The 19,231-nt window shown below is 50.2% G+C and overlaps 2 protein-coding genes across 2 annotated transcripts in view; one reads left to right on the top strand and one right to left on the bottom strand.

The window, feature by feature from the left end:
- Window positions 1–17,689, top strand: part of mrpl11 (mitochondrial ribosomal protein L11) — a 28,682-nt gene extending 10,993 nt beyond the window's left edge. Inside the window, exons 3-6 of the mRNA XM_030368190.1 lie at window positions 13,972–14,067; window positions 15,197–15,290; window positions 16,167–16,326; window positions 17,293–17,689. Coding sequence (XP_030224050.1) covers window positions 13,972–14,067; window positions 15,197–15,290; window positions 16,167–16,326; window positions 17,293–17,398 — 456 coding nt within the window. The 3' untranslated portion in view covers window positions 17,399–17,689. The remainder of the gene's footprint in view (window positions 1–13,971; window positions 14,068–15,196; window positions 15,291–16,166; window positions 16,327–17,292) is intronic.
- On the bottom strand, window positions 423–6,073 carry tmem265 (transmembrane protein 265). Its single transcript, XM_030368189.1, has 2 exons — window positions 5,321–6,073; window positions 423–1,942 (listed from the first exon to the last, which is right to left on the bottom strand). The coding sequence occupies exon 2, from the start codon at window positions 1,938–1,940 to the stop codon at window positions 891–893; it is 1,050 nt and encodes a 349-aa protein (XP_030224049.1). The 5' UTR covers window positions 1,941–1,942; window positions 5,321–6,073; the 3' UTR covers window positions 423–890.
- Window positions 17,690–19,231: the final 1,542 nt, after the last annotated feature.

Below are 19,231 nucleotides of genomic sequence, written 5' to 3' on the forward strand. Positions count from 1 at the left end.
GGGGGTTGGGCGCGTAAGGAAACAAGGCACTTGACAGTACTGTAGATCTTCTATTCACCCGGCCCCCAGCGGTCTGTCAGCGTGCGTGGGCTTGATAGACCGCGGCCATAAAGACACCATTGCACACATCATCTGGGTTAAGGGCAATACCATCATTAAAGACAACATGTGTAAAGTAAAAGGAAAAGGACAAGGGGCATTGTTGTTGTTTTTTGCCCTTGTTAACATTTATTCACTGGCTTTTATATAATAGGAGATGGAGGGTCGGTTTTAGGACAGAAGTTGTATAAAATAATTGGTTTCTCAACAAGCAGTAGGGCTGTGATGTGGAACGTGGCTATATCGGTTTGTTAGACAAACGTTAACATCCCAACCGTTAAACATCCTACGGTATAAATATTGATGATCGCACGGTATCCATATTTTCCGTCTTATCAGCCTAGAATTTATTTATATTTCTGCTAAAACACGAGTAAAAAGTGAAATACATTTGCCTCTTGTTGTGAGGGTCTAGATTTAAAATGTACACAACAAATTATGCACAATAAGGAACATTGGAGCTATCAATATTTCTTCAATGCTTATTGTATTTTTAGTTTATTTGTTTTTACTTTTTACAAAATTTATAATAAAACAAAATGTGCCCAAAAATACAACAGGACAAATGTGTTTACAGCCGTCGTTGCTTATCCTCCACCATCAGTGTCCATGGATTACCCCAGTTCTGGATGCGTGGTCACATCGACCCACCCGGAGCAGTAGGTCCACGGACGAGTATGTCTCATCGTCTGGGTGCACCCGTGAGCGCCTCCGGTCGTTGTGTACGGCTGCTTAAAAGCACATGGCGCTCCGTGCATGCGTGGGGAGCGTCTCAAATCGAGCGCGCCTCCCTAGAGCTCATGGGAGATGAAGGAGGGCGCCTCGCTGGGTCCCAGGCTGGCCAGGCTGTTGTTTTGGGTGTGTGTCAGTGTGTGATAACGGGAGGCCGGAGCCGACGCCGACTGGGGGGTCTCCCCGGCCTCCACCCTGCCCTGGCTCGGCAGGGGTAAGGACCCCCCTCCTGGCTCGGCCCCGGCCCCAGCCGCCGTCCCGGCCCCCGCCCCTCCGGCCCCCCGGTCCTGTCCCCGCCGCTCCCACGCGGCGCTCAGCTTCACGGCCAGGGCCAGCAGGTTCTTCCCCAGGAACACGGTGGACACCCGGGAGTCCCGGAACCACAGCATCCCCGTGCCCCTCAGGCCCAGCGTGAAGATGTTGATGGTGACCAGGCTGAGCCACGGGTACAGCGCCTCCTTGCGGGGGCCCCGCTGTCCGGGCAGGCCCGCGGAGCCCAGCTCGGTGAGGGCCACGCACGGCAGCAGCAGCAGCAGGGCGTAGCAGTAGAAGAACACCAGGCCCTCCACCCAGACGGGCAGGCCGTGCTCCGCGGGGCCCCCGTGGGCCTCCCACAGCCCGGCCTGCAGGTCCAGCACGTCCAGCAGGTCCACCACCACCCACAGGAGGCGGCTGCGCACCTCCTGCTTGCGGCGCGGCGGGGTCATGCTGTCGGCGCCCGTCAGGATGAGGAAGAGCGAGGGCAGGCAGACGGACAGCAGCAGGGTCAGCGTCTTCCGCGCCAGCGGGTCGGGCGGCCGGCGCTCCTGCCGGTAGTTGTGGCAGACGAAGAAGAGCTTGAGCTGCAGCAGGGAGAGGAAGAGGAACCAGAGGGCGTTGGCGAAGCCGCGGTGCGGCGAGCGCGCCTCGGAGACCACCCCGGCCGACACGAAGCGCAGCGCCACCAGGAAGCCGGCGTCGCCCAGCAGCACGGTGGCACACTGCCAGCTGCTGGGCCCGGGGAGGCCGCGGGCCCCCAGCATGCTCTGCTCCAGCAGGTAGAGGTCCACCACCGCCATCGTGCTCACTGTCACCAGGGTGGATACGCACACCTGGGGCGTGGGCACCATGCCTGGAAAGAGAGGCAGGAACATCAGGGGGCGCAGCGTGGCGTTCACCGCCTGGTGCTTTGACTCTCACACCGTATGAAGGGAGAGACTGAGCTGCGGTGGCCCACTTTTTTTTCTTTTAGTGGGTAGAATCAAACCCGGCATGTCTGAGTCACCACAGTCACATAAAACACACCGGGTAAAACGTATGTTCGGTTTTGTTTTTGATATGTATTTATGCGGAGGTTTGCGCAGACCCTAATTAAAGAATAACGGGTCGGTTTGATGTCGGTTGCCTGGTAGGAAGACATTCACAGCCTAACAAGCTGTTCGTTCTGGGTTGCATCTACCTGATGGATACAGCAGGGAAGGGGGTGTGTGTGTGTGTGTGTGTGTGTGTGTGTGTGTGTGTGTGTGTGTGTGTGTGTGTGTGTGTGTGTGTGTGTGTGTGTGTGTGTGTGTGTGTGTGTGTGTGTGTGTGTGTGTGTGTGTGTGTGCGCGCCATTGAAATAACCCTATTTTGAAACAAACTATATTGAATTTCTTTCTCATACTTTCTTTTATACATATTTCACTAATCGTGTTTGTGATAAATTCATTACTCGCTTTGCAAAGGCGCCCTTTGTACCACCTTTCTTCTTTGTTTCTGGAGCCTGATGTGCTCGTCGCCTCCCCACCGTGCGCGGGCGCGCGCACACACACACACACACACACACATACACACACACACACACACACACACACACACACACACACACACACACACACACACACACACACACACACACACACACAGACCACGGTCCCACTCCACCGCCTGCGGCTGCCTCAAATTACCGTCTCATTTCAACTGAATATTGATAACGCACTATTTGTTCAAGGATAATTTCTCTGAATTGTTCCTCACGCTGGGTGCACATGTCAAGCTGGGGGCCCCGATGCTGTCTGAATGTGAGTATTTGTTTCTCTGTTGCCATACCATATCTCATTCAGGGGACAGTATTAAGCCTCCAGTATTGATCCCCGTCTGAGGGATGATCATCGACTCCGGCGTGGAATCGAACCCGGCCTTTCTTTTTATTGTATTGAGCCGAGGAGATGGCGTTGGACCGCTATAAGCCCGCTTCGGGAGCGGCCACCATTATCGTCTGGGTCCACAGTCACGGCGGCGAGCCACTGACCCGATCGATGGCATGGTAATATGAAATCATTAGCGTCCGCTGATGTGGCGCAAGCGAACGCCACTGCTTTAGCGCGATCGAGCCGTGAGAGGGTTCGAGGAGAGGGAATTGGACCGTCTCTTGAGTGAATCGCCGCATGTGTGGAATGTGATGTAGATGATTTTTGGTCGGTGTTGGTAGACACTAATCACTAATCGCTCTTTCACACTGATCTCGTTTCTGAAAGGGAGGGGGGTGGGGGGCTGGGGGTGTTGCAGTCTGTCATCTGGAGTCTTGGAGGAGGGCTGCCGAGGTCCAGATTAAATGTGTGTGGTTGTGTGTGTGTGTGTGTGTCTGTGTGGGTGCAGCACATTGGGAAAGGAGACACACTAGCCATGAAAGGCATGAAGGGGGAGAGAGAGAGGTTTGAATGCAGTGGGGAGAGAGAGCCCCAGCAAAAGAGCCTACATTAAAGATGAATAGGCGTCTTGGCTGTGCACATGCCTAATAAAGGGTTACTGCGTGATGGTAACGGTTCATAAGCAGGCTCGGGCTGGGTGGCAGAAGGCCCATATAAAGACGAGGTGGGAGAGAGTTATGAAGAGGCAAGATGGAGGGAAATGGAGGGACTTCCAGCCACTTGGGAGTAAAGCCATGGGACAATGATAACCTATCAGGAATCCCTCTACCTTTTAATACCAGAGGCGAACATGGGCCAAGAGGCAGACACATCGCTCAGATTTAATCTCAAACAGAGACAGAGACTGAGGATGTGACATATAACTGATTAATTTCCTCCGGGGGAAAGAAGAAGGGAAATAAATGGATAAAAAGGCAGACAAAAGCCCTCACCACTGACCGTCTTATTATCTCACTAGCGCTTCTGTATAGCACCCGCTTGATTCCGAATCCAAGACACAATCAGGTTTCAACACCCAAGACACATCAAGTCTGGGCGACGAAACCTGGGATGCGGCGCAATAATGACATTAAAAAAAAAATATATATATATATATATTTGAATTATTATGTTTGCAAGAACTTTGTGTGTGTGTGTGTGTGTGTACAAGATCTCTACAGCTGTTTAGCCGTGTTGGAGGCCTTCCGTTATCTTTAAAACATTATTTTGGTCAATAGTTTCAAGCCTGCACCTTTCACTTATTTTCCTCAGGGAGGATGTCCTCTGCCTCAGTTAGCCTCTGCGCTTCGGTTTTTTGTTTTATACAACATGGTAATCCAGGTAATTTATTTTTGTTCTGAGTGAGGGAGAGTGACATGACACTCCCTCATCAATAACCACCATCATTCATCAGCCTCCACGCACGCACACACACACACACACACACACACACACACACACACACCCCCCCCTTTTCTGGGGTGCTGCAGCTGACAAGGAGAGACACTCTATTTCACAGTCTATTTTGGCTCTAAGTATGAGTAATGGCATGTTACGGTCCATATGTGAGGTATTTTTATAGTTGTTTTTTTATTAAGATGCATGGGCAGGTGAAACCATTCACTCTGCCCTACTACTTTTTCCATATCCACAACATTTGCTGTGTGTGTGTGTGTGTGTGTGTGTGTGTGTGTGTGTGTGTGTGTGTGTGTGTGTGTGTGTGTGTGTGTGTGTGTGTGTGTGTGTGTGTGTGTGTGTGTGTGTGTGTGTGTCAAATCGGTGTTTCATTATCATTGGTGTCTTGCAGGTCAAGGTACGGACCTGCGGATGAACAGGTAGCGGAAGGATTTAGTACTTAACACAATTCATTATCACTAGCATTTTATAGTGCCTTGCACTGTAGAAAGACCTCGCCCGAATAACAATATACACCTATTTGCAAGTGTCACACAAGTCATTTAGAGGAACCGTGTTGGGATAGAATAACGGCTCTGTTTAATTTGCTAAAAGATGAATGGCAAGCGACACAACCTGTGTGCAATTAATGATAATGCGTTGCTCGACCTCTGTTGATCACATCAACGGCAAATCACCAGGGAGCACACAACTGTTGATTTAATCCCCCTTCATAGTCTAGTTCAAGTTTAAGCTCGGTCCTGATGTAATATAGGCCTACATTCATTTAGATTCTAATCGTTTTCTTTAAATTATGCAGGCTATTAAACCCCCGCCCCCTCCCTCCCCTTCATTTATCACAAACATCCAGCAATGCAACACCTGTTTTATTACTGCAATAGCTTCGGTATATCATCACAATCGTAACAAATAAATCGTATAATTACCCAAATCATTCGTATTGCGCCTGAGCTGTAAATCCACTTAGGTGTGTGGAGAGCAAGTGAACCTTTTCGCAGTGCAAGCCTAAATCGACGGTAGTCCACGGTCAACGCTGAACTTGCTCCATCCACTAAAGTCCTGCCAAGTCGTCGCATTCGCATTTAAGAATCGTGCTTCTTGTTTTTTTCCCTCTCGAAACTATAGTAGGCTACGCTATCGACCGTCGTATAACAGACAGAAAAGTCAGTGCACAGTGCTGCACTACACCGGAGTTTTATAAAAAAAAAAAATGGTCTCCGTAGCCATCCAAGAGACCAAGATATTTTATTCCTCTGTAAATATGTCATGTCCCTCTGCCGGTTCCGTGGTGCTCGGTGGAGCTCGGTGGAGCGGGAGCCGCCACCTCTCCGTACTGTCTCTGTTCTGACTCCCTGGCCTGGCGGAGAGGGAGCTGCGTTGAGTTCAGTGCTGTCGAGCTCTGGTCGTGAGGTGTGGGTGCTGAAAGTCGGTCAGAATCGTGAAAAAATTGATAATAAGTGCATGCCGGACTCAAGAATCCCCCGCATGGCGATGTACCCCGTTTAACAGCGTGACGCGTCTGTTGCAAAACGAACGTAGCATTTAACAACAGCGGGGCACCGCGTTATAAAAAAAAAAAGAGAAAGTCGCATTTATAACTGTGGTATTAATTTGTAAGCAGGCTACGTGCTCGCGACTCACCCCTTTTCCCCTCCCCTCGCTCTCTCTCTCTCTCCCTCCCTCCCTCCCTCTCTCCCTCCCTCCCTCCCTCTCTCCCTCTCTCTCTCCCTCTCTCTACCCCTATGTCTCTCTGTCTCTCTCTCACATACACACACACACCCGTTTCGTCTGGCTCCCTGCCGCCACCTTCTTTTTTTCTTTTTTAGCTGCGGGACGTTGTGGAGGGATTTAGAATATTTTGAGGTCTGCGGTTACAGGATATTGCTGGATTATGGTGATCACGAGGGTGTATCTTGCTTCGAAATCACTTCTGCTTTACTTCAACGCTATGCCTCATTTGCCTTTCCGCCCCGTAGGGGAGAGCAAGACAAGTAGCAGAGCGAAAGATGTTTGAAGCCCGAAGGCTCATTTAGACCTGATGGGAAGGCAGATGTTGGAGCTTTAATACACCTCCCCACAGTCTGGCTATTCGTTTCGGGAAATCGATTTTCCTGTGCAGCATAGTTGTTAGTACTGCAAAAAAAAGAAAAGAAAAGGAAAACGTTGCATTTTGAGGTATAATCCATGGAGGCAAATATGTTGGGTGTCCTCAATTATTAATACAATCCCAAGCAGGCGAGGTTCTGAGAGGCTTTCATCTCTTTCAGCACATTGAAGAGTGCCAGACCCTTAGCGGCGAGAACTTTGTGTTAATAAAGTTATGTCAGGGACTTAGACGAAGGTTAGCACCTCACTTCAGCCATAGATTACTGTTCATCCAGGTGTACTTGGCCTATGGGTTCTCCAAGCGTGGACCCTTTACAAAGGCACTCTTATTACGGTGGCCTCCTTTCAGAGTCAGGACTTTAATCAGACCCAGAGAGGCAGAGAGGCGCTGGAGAGTCATCGGTCTTGTCAGATTCAGGTTCGCGCTTCGCTGGCTTCCCAGTGAAGAAAGATTTCCCATTTTCCTAGCCACGGTGTATAGTTTTCTTTCTTTGTTCATTCTTTGTGTCGTCTCAACCCCCAACCCCCCCCTCTTTGTACACTTGCTTCTTCTAGCTCTGTCAACTTCTTCTAATGCTTATTCCACTCTCACCCGCCCTCGCTCTCTCACACACACACACACACCAACCCCCCCCCCTGTGTATGTATGTAGCTCTCGCTACATACATACACAGAATAGACAATACTCACTGGCTTTCTCTCTCTCTTGCCCTGTCTCTCTCTCCCTCTTAACTCACACACACAAAACGGTAGACAATATTGACTTACCTTCTCTCTCCCTCTGCACAAACACAATAACGCAATACAGGAGACGCACAGACCCAACAAATGTGTACTTTCTCCCTCCACAGAAACACAAGTCATACACAACCGCGGCACAATTCACATTTGCTCTCGTGGCGGACACACACACACACACACACACACACAAACAAAGCCACTTTAACACGACGAGGCAGTAAAGAGGGCACACTGGCTACTTCTCCTCCGCTCCCTGTGGGTGTGATTGAAGGTCACTGAGTTGTGGCTGGGATTCAGTGGGGGGCGATAGCAGGGGCTCTCAGGCAGGGGAGTAAGAGGAAAAACAAGAAATAACAAGAAGGGAAAATAGGCAAGCAGGGTTGATGGGAAGGTTGGGGTTGGCGGGTGGTGCGCATAAGACCAGGTGGAGATCTGCAAACGCACATTGGTCGGGTGGGTGGGTGGGGGGGTGGGGGATTGGGGTTGGAGACGACCTTCCGGCACAGTCAGACTTGACAGGTTGCACCTGCCCTCCTGAGCTGGACCTTCCGTCTGGGTGCTGACTGGGTGCAAACCTCTCTCTCTCGCTCGCCCTCTCCCTCTCTGTCTGTGTCTGTTTCTCTGCGCCTCTCTCTCTCTCTCTCTCTCTCTCTTTTGTCTGCCTCGGTCTCCCTCTCGGGGACGGGTTGTGCCATTCTAAACCAGCTGGTAGTTAGAAGCTCTGGATAAAGCCGCATGTAGGTGTAAATCCTGTTCTGTTCCGGGGAGGCATGGCACCAGCTGTGCCAGCCAGCCAGCCGGCGTCGACGTTGCAGTGTTATTAACATTTTACAGTCCTTTTTTCTTTTTCTTGTTTCTTTCTCCCTCCCCACTTCCCCCTTCTCCGCCGTCTCTCTCCTGTTCTCTCCCGCTATTCCTTTATTTATTCATTCCCAGCTTCCACTACCCCCCTCCCTCGGTCCTTTCCCTCCCTCAGCCTCCCTCCCCTCCCCTCCCCTCCCCTCCCCTCCCCTCCATCTCTCTGCCGGTTGTCAGCAGATCTTAGGATGCCTCCGTCATCTTCAGCGGGTGGAGATGTGGAGAGGGCCCCGGCCCTGGCGGCGGGGCAGTGACCACCTTCACGTGATTAATCACGGGAAGTGGCAGGAAAAAGCAGCAACACTGTCAGAAAGATTGCGTGCGGAACCTAATGGAGTCGAAAATGTTATGCTTTGCTGTGATGCAATCCATTCTGTGTTCCCCTCCGTTCGTCCGTCCCCCCCCTCTCTCTCGCTCTAACTGATTCCGTTGTTTTGGTTAGTTTTTTCCTCCTTTTTTCTCTTTCCCTTTTCTGCTTTGTTCTGTCTCGAGCGAGATGTGTAGGCTTTATTTACTACTGCGGAAAAAAGCCACAGAAAATCCACACGGATCAAATGCCTTTCCCGCCCGCGTCGGAGGTGTACGACTCAAACGGAATTCGTCGAAGTCTGAGTCGTGGAAGAGAAATGTATATTTTTTTTCCTTTCCCGCTGGTTGTTGTTCGAGGCATTAACGTAAAATCTAACGCTGTACGTCGTCGTTCCGCCGTGTGCCTCTTCAGCCGGGGGACCAATACACACGGGCGCCGTCGTCGGGACTCGAACGAGAGTTTAATCGAGAGAGATGGGGGGGGGGCAGCAGGTGTGGCTCCGTGTGGCTGTGAGGTCACCTCCGCGCTGTGACCCCGGTGAGAGGTGTCAAAGCCAACCGGCTGTATGATGCCAATGGCGATGGGTCTGATCTAAACACGGGCTGGAGAGGAAAAAACTCCAGAGCAGAATAAATGACCACGCTAATGGAGCTAATGAATGGGCATGTTTCACACGCCAGAGTTTAATTAACCTCGCCTCCTGCCTTGCCCCGTCCCCATCCCCCTCTCCCCCTCTCCCCCTCTCCCCCTCTCCCCCGTCTCCCCCTCTCCCCCGTCTCCCCCTCCCCAATGCCGCCTCTTCCTGAGGGGAAATGTTTCAAGCGCGCCGGTTTTGCCAAGGGGCGATTAATCCTGGCTGAAGGCGCCGCCGTACCCCAACAAGGCCTCGGCCAATGCTTTCGTCCTTAATTTGGTTTTATCTGCATGTTGTCGCACGCTCCCCTGAACGAATTCTCTCCTCTTGGCCCCGCACTCCTTCTCTCTGCTATCTCATCTCTCACCATCTCTCTCTCTCTCTCTCTCTCTCTCTCTCTCTCTCTCTCTCTCTCTCTCTCTCTCTCTCTCTCTCTCTCTCTCTCTCTCTCTCTCTCTCTCTCTCTCTCTCTCTCTCTCTCTCTCTCTCTCTCTCTCTCTCTCTCTCTCTCTCTCTCTCTCTCTCTGGCTCTCGACCGCCCACCTCTTCCATCTCTCTCCCTGCCCGCCGCGGCCCGCGCTGTGGCGACACCTGCGGCTACGCGTCACCCGGCCCACGCAGTCAGCAGTCCGTGGCGACCCTAATATGCACGTATATTCACCCCTCTCCCAATGCGCTCGTCAGAACCGGAATTAGGTTCAGCCGTCGGTAGCAAGGAGCAGAGCGGGTGCACGTACGCACGCACGCACGCACTCACACACGCTTAGATCCTCGCCGATATTCATAAGCACATCCTTTGGCCTTCAGTTGTTTATCTCCCATCTCCCTGCAGGGCGCTAGCCTTGGTCGGAAGCAACACATTGCGTTTGTTCAAACACGGATAATGCTCGGGGTTCACATACTGGAGCCTGTAAACACACATATATATGGCGGCCGCCTCGCTCTCCCCCGCCGTCAGACTCTCTCGCCCATCACTGCTGTCACCTTTTACTCTCCAAACACATCAAGTTGGCTTCCATCAGCCCCACCCCCCAGCCCCACTGCCATTCCCCCCCCTACACCCCCCCCCCCCCCCCCCCCCGCCCCACCACAGGCAGCCATCTCTCATGCCAGAGCCATATCTTGTTAAAAAGAGTTGGTGAAGCTGAAAGGCCAATCACATTACCATACATTGGCCCGACGCGCACACACGCACGCGCGCACACGCACGCGCACACACAAACACGCACACACACGGCGAGCAAAGGAGTGCGGGAGAATAACACTTCATAAAAAGGGGGTCAAATAAAATAGGCAGTGCTGTGATTTAAATATTAATTGCCTAATTGCTCCTTTTCTTTTTTTTTTTTAATTATAACAAATTTCCGCTGTACAGCACCACGGCGCTGCTATTACTCTACAGAGCTGCCGGCAGCAGTTTGACGGGCGTAACATCGGCACGAGATTAGCATGAACCGCGTCGCCTGTGCGCCCAGAAGTCTTTGAAGACTAGGGGGAGGGAGGGCATCAAGAGCCAGAACAGAGGGCCCGGTCGGGCTACGGCCATTTTATGCTGTGGAGAGCTCCTGACTCTAATCTCTCAGAGAGCGAGTGTGTATTATTTATATATATATTAAATATATATAAATATATCCGGTAGGCTGGGCCCAGGGGATGGTTAGATGTTCAGATGGACAACACTAGCGCGCTCCAGAGCTGAAAGGCTAAGCGTTGGGGGAAGTTGCGTCAGCCCTCGCAACCTTTTGCTTTCATGGCCGGCCAGCTTTGTGCCTCTTTTTCGCTTTTTCTGTTTTTTGAGCGAGTGCCATTACAGTTGGCCACCAAGACCTGCCCAGGGAAACCACTGTGGCCAGAACGAGGGAAGCCAGCGGTGGAACTCCTCTGCTCTATATTGTCACCTTACCTCCACGAAGCCTCGGGCCTCTTCGAGAACCTCTTAATTAAAGTAGGACAACTTTGCCTCTGGTGCAGATGGAGTGCTTCCCTCTCTCCCCCTCCCGCTCTACCCCGGCATTAAGGGTCCTTCTATACACTGGCCTTATCTTCAGGTCTCTGGGCAGGATGCCCAGAGACCTCTATGCTTCTCCTGTATGCCTTTCTCTCTCTCTGGTGGAGAACCATTTCTTAGCAGAGTCCAGACTCTGCTCCAGAAGCTTTTGTGAAGCGCTGACAATCGTCTATCTTTAGGGTTTTTATTCTGCCTGTGTAACGTGTCTCTATCTCGCCATCTCCCTCCCCGTCTCCCCCATATTCCTTTCACTCTCTCGCTCTCTCCCTCTGTGTGCTTAAAGACTCTTTTAGCAGAATTATCTCTGCTGGAGAGGAAGGAACTGTCATGCCATATGGGCTTCCCAAGTCCAGAGAGACGTGAGTGTGCATGCGTGTGCGTGCGCGCGTGTGTGTGTGTGTGTGTGTTGCCTGGTTATCTGATCAAGGATTGAGCAGAGAGCGACAGCGCGAGCAGGCTTGTAATGCTCAGGCACCATCAGTCAGTGGCCCGGGGGTTTGCCTTTGAGTGGTTGCGCCGACAAACACTGCTAATATTAATCCATATTTAATTAGAATCCCGCTTGTGCTTCCTCCTCCCCTCCTGTTCAACCAGCCGCTGGGTGTAGGGACGCAGGGGGGTGGGGGGGACACAGGATTACTAAGTGGGGTTGTTTTTTGTGGGTCTGTGTTTGTCTGTGTTTGGAAGGGGTAGTGAAACAGCCTGTGTGGGAAGAAATGTGTGTGTGTGTGGGAGAGTGGAGGGGCACAGAGAGTAAGGTGAGGTGAAAATAGTGGGGGGTGGGGATAGAGCGTGAGTGGAGGTGACTCTAGGGGGGGGGGGAATTGGTGGAGGGGGGAGGGGTTGTGTGTCGGCTCCAGGGGCTAAAGAGGGTTCTCATTCCATTAGGGTGTGGTAAATTGTGATCTGCATCAAAGCCCTCAGCCCTGAAACAATGGCTCCGGCGCCGCGCTGAGATTCCAATCGGCTCGGTGGTTATTTAATGAATTCGCGCGGCCACTCCTCTTAGCCGCTAACGAAGTGGCGGCGGGGATGGGGAGAGGCGGCGGGCGGTGCATTTAACATTCATCAGGGGTTCACTCATCGAGGACCGGGGTTTTTTTTCATTCGATTTATTTTTCGGGGCGGCTCCTCTTTTTAGCGGAGTTGGTGTTCTGAGAAGTTTCCGCTCCGATAAGTTCAAACGGACATCGTCTCCTCCCTGTTGTCGGGGAGGCAAACATCTGAGGGACCATGACTTACCGCTGGCTGGCTGGCTGTGTGTGTGGCTGTGTGTGTGTGTGTGTGACGGCTACGCTCTGCTGTGTGCTGCCCTGCAAGGACCGATGGAGGCCCCGCTAGTGCGTTGCATCAGTGAACAGAAGGAAGAAGGAGCTCTGCTCTCTCCTGCTGTCTTCCACTGGCTCTCCCGTCTTTCTGGCTCGCTCTTTCTTCATCTCATTCTTTTTGTTTCTTGATCTCCATTTCTCTCGCAGTCTCGCGTACTGTCTCGGCTTCTGTGCGTTTCTCTCAGACTTCGTCTTCTCCTTTCGGAGAAGAACATTGTCTCCCTTTCTCTCCCTTTCTCTCCCTTTCTCTACCTTTCGTGTTTTTCTCTTGGTCCTGGCTCTCTTTTGCTATTTTCTTCTCTGTCCTGTCTGTCTGTACGTCTGTTTTTCTGTCTGCCTGTTTCTCTCTCCTCCACATTTCTGAAAATTAACGTTTAATCAGTATCGCGCCGTTGGGGAAAATGGCCGCTGAAGGTCAGTTAAAAAATGGCCCGATATTAGTAATTAGATTCCTTATTAGCCATTGCCGGTGAGGTGGGTTTCGGAGGAAAACCCGGCTTGAGGGATAGAGATAGAGAGAATAAGAGAGAGAGAAATGCAGTCGTCCAGAGTGTTGACTTAATGTCATCCATCCATTTTGCTTTCGTTGGCCTGGTGATGGCAGAGGGGAGGGGGGGGGGGGGGGCATTCATCACTTGGTCCCTCTAGCTTTAGGCACAAACAAGCATTCTGTCACAGGCCGCCCAGAACACACACACACACACACACACACACACACACACACACACACACACACACACACACACACACACACACACACACACACACACACACACACACACACACACACACACTGATACACACACACACACTGATACACACACACACACACACACTGATACACACACACACTGATACACATTCTCACACACAATGCATTCTCCTGGAATAACTGTAAGGACCTATACTGATGCTGACAGCAAAACACTGCAGTGTATACCACACTCTCCCAGAAAACACACAGGCACGGAAAAACACACACATACATTTGCACACAGTATACATGCACGCGCAGCATACACCCACTCACAGAAGAAAAAAAATAACTGTATACATTACACACGCACAGAAAAATACACACAGTATCGACTAATCAGCATACCTACCCTGCCCATGAATGTGTGCACATATTGTCAGAGCTCTCGGAAGTGCGGTGATTGATTGATTGACTGCCCAGGTCATTTGTATTCTAGGGGTGGGGAGGCGGTGTGTGTGTGTGTGTGTGTGTGTGTGTGTGTGTGTGTGTGTGTGTGTGTGTGTGTGTGTCTGTGTCTGTGTCTGTGTGTGTGTGTGTGTGTGTGTGTGTGTGTGTGTTGCAAGTCCAGAGTCATAATGTATGAGAAAAGCATTTTGTTGATCATTCTTCAGATTCATTCATTTCCAGATCTATTCTCCCTCTCTCTTTTGCCAGTCAACATTAGAGGGACTATGCAAAGAACTGTCGTTGGGGCCTGTGTTTCCTATCTAGCTAATTTGCATCCGTTGTCCCTTGTCAGGGAAAAACCTCAGAAAACAATTCCTTCATTCATTTGCATAACAATAGTACATCCCAATTTAACAAATGCTCCTTTCTGCCCCTTCCGCGTGTCCAGAGAGGCATCCCCATTGGGCAGTTCTGCAAGGACTTCAACGAGCAGACCAAGGAGCTGAAGGAAGGCATCCCGCTCCCGATCCGGATCCACGTCAAGGTGCGTCTGGTCAGCCGCCCTACCCTCCAGCCCCACCTCGAACGGCTAATTCCGTGGGCCGCATACCGTTATCAAAGCGCCCTCCATTATTCATATTCGTACCACTGAGGTAAGCTTTTCCATTTTGCCATTTGCATTCATTAATGGAGCAGCACCCAGAGGAACTCCGAGTCAGAGAGCATTAACTGTGTGCAGGAGACCTGAAATTGCTCTGAAACCAGCGCTGCAATTTTGTTATTAAGGTCCCCCCCCCCCGACCTCGCAAATATATACACACACACGCACCTCCCCACACACGAATGGTATGTTTGTTAATGGTGCTTGTGGAAAAAAGAGGCAGCTTCTCACTTTGATCCAAATAAATATCTCTAGTTAGGGCTGACTCCTTCTGGAGATAATCAGGGCGGGCCTAATCTCTTAACAAGCGGGAATTGGTTTACATGCAATATTGAGGGCCGGCTCTTCTGACTGCCCACTTGCTCCATCGTGCCGGCGCTTCGCTGCCATCTGCTGGTGTCTAAGGGTGCCAGAGCCTCATTAATGCCGTGGCTGTACTTTTAATTGCATCCCATTTTCTCTTTATGTGGTCCTTGGCTCCGTCTTTATTGGCTATTTGAGAAACGTTGTCAGTTTTCCGCCTTTATATCTTCGTAGTGGTCTTTTAGGGGCTGTCGTGTTTTAATGACCTTATTAATGTACACTGAGCTTTGTCATTTCACCCACACAGACACCCCCTTGCCCCCCCCCCAGTCTTCCTCTATCCCGCTCATCATCGTCAAATGTAGTGGGCGGCCTTGACGGGGCAAAGTAACAGCACTCAGGAGGATTGAAACGCTGTAAACGATATACTTTTAGCGGTGGAAAGCCTGTCTACATAAGACCTGTCCAGCCAGGGTCAAGGCGGGACGGTTCAGCTGCCAAGCTATCCACTCAATAAGGCTTCAGTGCATCTCGTGTGTGTGTGTGTGTGTGTGGGGGGGGGGGGGGGGGGGGGAGGTGTGTGGGAAAGTGTGTGGGGGAAGGTGTGTGTGAGAGAGGAAAGGTGTGTGTTACGGGGAGACTGGTTTTTAAACAAAAAGCAAATGTCTGTATGTTTTCTCTTCTGACATCACCCCCCCTCCCCCTGCAGCCTGACAGGACGTACGACCTGAAGATCGGACAGCCCACTGTGTCCTACTTCCTAAAACAGGCGGCGGGCATCGAGAAGGGGGCTGGCAAGACAGGTGAGACCCCCCTCCACTTTCACCAGTCATGGGGGGGCAGCAGTGCCTGGCCCGGGGGGTTCCTTCCTGCCAGTGATGGATGTTTTATGTACGAGGTCCCAGAGAGCCGGGCCTGTGCTGGGTCTCCCCGGTGGAAAGCATCTGGAAAGAGAATAATGGATTCACAATTCTCAGAGCCCCGACCAACCACCCACGCAAGCCACCTTCTGCTGCTAGTCACTGACAAGTCATCCAAAACCTCATCACACACGCACACACACACACACACACACACACACACGCACACACACTCACCGGTGCTGTATCGCAACTCAGGCATTGTTTGTTTTGGATAACGAGCCATCTTCTCCTCTTGAGTCTGAATGAATCTGTAAGCCGTTATTGATTTTGGTTTGACGAATGAGTCCAGTGTTATTCTGTTTTGTGATATTTCCTCATTCGGCCGATGTATTTTCACCCTGGGTGTATGTGATTAATGAGAAGGCAGTGGTTCAACCCCCTGCTTAGATTCTAAAACATAGGCTTCGAACCTTTTGTCTAGGAGTCAAACCGTCTACAACCATTCATCCTGGGGTCCTTAGGTCCTGTTTGACATAGGGCAGCTAGATTTATGGAAAAAATATAATGATCACAATTATTTTGGTCACTATTGAAATCACGATTATTCAAACGATTATTTTTCAGTTTGAAAACATGATGCATTTATTCTACATTTCTCTCTAAAAAAATACTTTAACTGAGAACTAAGAAATTTCCTCTTAAAAAAAACACAAATTGTTCAAATAGAATAAAGTAGAAATATGTTCTAGCTTTTCTGCAATTTCTATAAAACATTTAATGAATAAAATCAATATACAATATACTTCTGCCCGTCAGGCCACGAGACGGCGGGAAAGGTGACCCTCCGGGCCGTGTACGAGATCGCCCAGGTGAAGGCCCTGGACGAGTGCTTCCGGGTCCGGGACGCCTCCCTCGAGTTCGTCGTCAAGTCCATCATCGGCTCGGCCAACTCCCTGGGGATCGAGATCGTCAAGGAGTAAGACGTTTAGTGTGTGTGTGTGTGTGTGTGTGTGTGTGTGTGTGTGTGTGTGTGTGTGTGTGTGTGTGTGTGTGTGTGTGTGTGTGTGTGTGTGTGTGTGTGTGTGTGTGTGTGTGTGTGTGTGTGTGTGTGTGAGATGTGTGAACCCATTTAGTAATCCTGTGTCCCCCCCTAGGGCTGTGCGATTACGATCTCATAACTAATACAATCGAGTTGAAACGTTTTTTTTGTTTTATTCATAAAATATTTTATAGAAATAGAAGAGCTGGATACATTTTTGTACATTCTTTTCGATTTGAACATTTTGCGTATTTTAAGGGGAAATTTACACCCCAGGAGTTTCTCAGTTACATAGTTTTTGTTTTTTTTAGAGAAATGCTTAATAAATGCATCGTGTTTTCAAACACAAAAATAATCGTTTGAATAATCGTGATTTCAATATTGACCAAAATAATCTTGATTATGATTTTTCTTTTTCATATTCGAGCAGCACTAGTCACCCCCCCCCGTCCCCCGTCCCCCGTCCCCCATAGAACAGCCACGTCGGGCTAAACAGGCGGGGTGGAGGAAGCACAAGCTGGATTCTAATTAAATATGGATTAATATCAGCTGCGTTTGTCGGCGCCACCACTCAAAGACACATCCCCGGACCACTGACGAGGGCACTACAAGCCTGTGCTCAAGCATCGCTTTCTGCTCAACCCATGAGATAGATAACAAACCACCTCACACCGACACACCCCCGCACCCCCACACACACGCCCCGGCTTCCCCTCGGACTTTGGGAAGGGAGGGCATGAAGTGAAGTCTACGGTGTGACCGGGGTTGGGGTTAGGGACGCCCACGCCCGCTCACTGCCTCCTTGTCACCTTGATGAATGATTTAAAACACGCCATCAAAGTTGCAATGCTTTACGCGGTCTCCTGGCTTATTAATGTGTCTCTGCTCTCCCCTCGGCTGCAGTCTGTCTGCGGAGGACTACAGGGTGTTCCTGGAGGGGAGGGAGGAGAAGCTCAAAGCAGACGCGGTCGCAGCCGCTGCCGCCGCAGCCCTGGTCAAGAAGAAATGAAGAGCCACCTCCTCCACCTCCTCTTCCTCCTTCATATCTTCCATGTATTTATGTTGATTTTTCCCAGGAGAATCACACACTTCAATCTGAAAAATACCACCACTGTATTTCTTTGTGTGTAAACCATCACTGTTTTGTGTGTATATCCATTTTTTCAAATAAATGCTTTGCGTATGATTTGGGCCTTATATATTATTCTGAAAGTTGTGTGCCTATTGTTATTCTGGCCTGGGGTGGTTCTTCAGCAAATATATGGTTATGACTTAATAAAATGTAATTTGAGTTCATTAATCCGTAAAGACAGTTAATGGAGTTTCCCTGACCTCATTTGTGTTGCAGTTTATAGTATTTCCAGTAGGTGGCCAAAAGATATTTTGAGTGTCCTTGAAAGCGATGTTTACCCTCAACTTATTTTGTATGTGAGCGCATCAACGTTTGTTTTCTCTTTTATTCGCCTTTGTTAATGTTTGCAATAGTATTTATTACCCGAGATGCCGACGGTCAATATCAGAAAGAGAAGTATGGCCTTTTTTTACAACTTTTCTCACTTGTTAAGATGGATCGTTTTAAGAACGTGTAAATACTGTACATTCCAAATGCGTATTAATTCGATATATATTAATATACATGTCGCTTGGAGAAAACTTTGAAGGAAGGGAAAATTGGCCCATTAAGTTGCCTGCTTTCATATGAGGCCTATAATGTATCCATCCGTGCGTCAGAAAACCTAGGCCTACACATGAATTGTAGGCCTGAATTGTATACCTTTTAGAATAAACACTTGAGTAGGAGATGCTATTAAAACTAAATCGAGAAAAGGTTTCATAAGCGCAAACGTTAAGTAGTGCAGTACAATGATCAACCAGTAGATAGCAGCAGCAGCCTTTCTATCGCCTTTCCGTCGCCTGTCATACACACTGCGGTAGCTAGTGATGGAACATTATGTTCGGTTGCAGAGAAGCACAGTGGCGTGTGAAGGGCTTGTCTTTCAATGAACGTTTTTGTGAGGAAGACGAATCTGTATTTCATGAAAATGAGACAGTTCGAATGAAAACCCAGCCAATCCATGAAGCCATAGCAAGCAGGATAATGGTCTGGAAACAGGTTCCTTTTGTACGCTTAGCCGACGTTTTTTGTCCCGTCCTCTACCCCATAAGGATCACCTCCTGATCTCTTGTAACGAAGCATAAATTTGTCTCGCATCCCTCTTTACAGTACCTCTAATTTTAGCCTCCTTTCCTCCTCCCCGTCTTTGTCTCCCCTCGCTATCTCCTGCCCTCCCCTCCCAGAACCAACTGAATGGGATGCTGAGAATAAGGGAGGTGGCTCCCGAGTAGCATCATGGCTCTCGAGCAGGAATGCCTATATATGGAGCCTTACCACCATCACTGGGCAGGTACATCAGAGCGTGTAGGCAACATATTTGTAAAGGGGGGGGGGGGCATTGGGAGGGGTGTGTGTATATGAAAGTATGCCCCTCCACACAATGGCTCATCATATGCAGTGGGAGTCCAATTGGCTGTGTGTGTGTGTGTGTGTGTGTGTGTGTGTGTGTGTGTGTGTGTGTGTGTGTGTGTGTGTGTGTGCGTGTGCGTGTGCGTGTGCGTGCGGCTGTACACATGCGCACTAGCCGCCAGGAGCATGTGCGTCACTGTGACTCAGAAGGTGCCTCGTTCTTGTCTCGTCATGCGTGTGCGTCAGTGCTGTTGCTGAGCGGAGCTCGCTCCGGGGGAAGAAATGGGAGGGAGGGAGGGAGGGAGGGAGGCGGGGAGGACAGAAGGCGGGCCAACGTGGGCGATGACGATGAGGGGTGGGGATGACGTCGAGGCAGGG

This window comes from Gadus morhua, chromosome 10 (assembly GCF_902167405.1).
Source record: "Gadus morhua chromosome 10, gadMor3.0, whole genome shotgun sequence".
In the NCBI taxonomy this organism is placed as follows: domain Eukaryota; kingdom Metazoa; phylum Chordata; class Actinopteri; order Gadiformes; family Gadidae; genus Gadus; species Gadus morhua.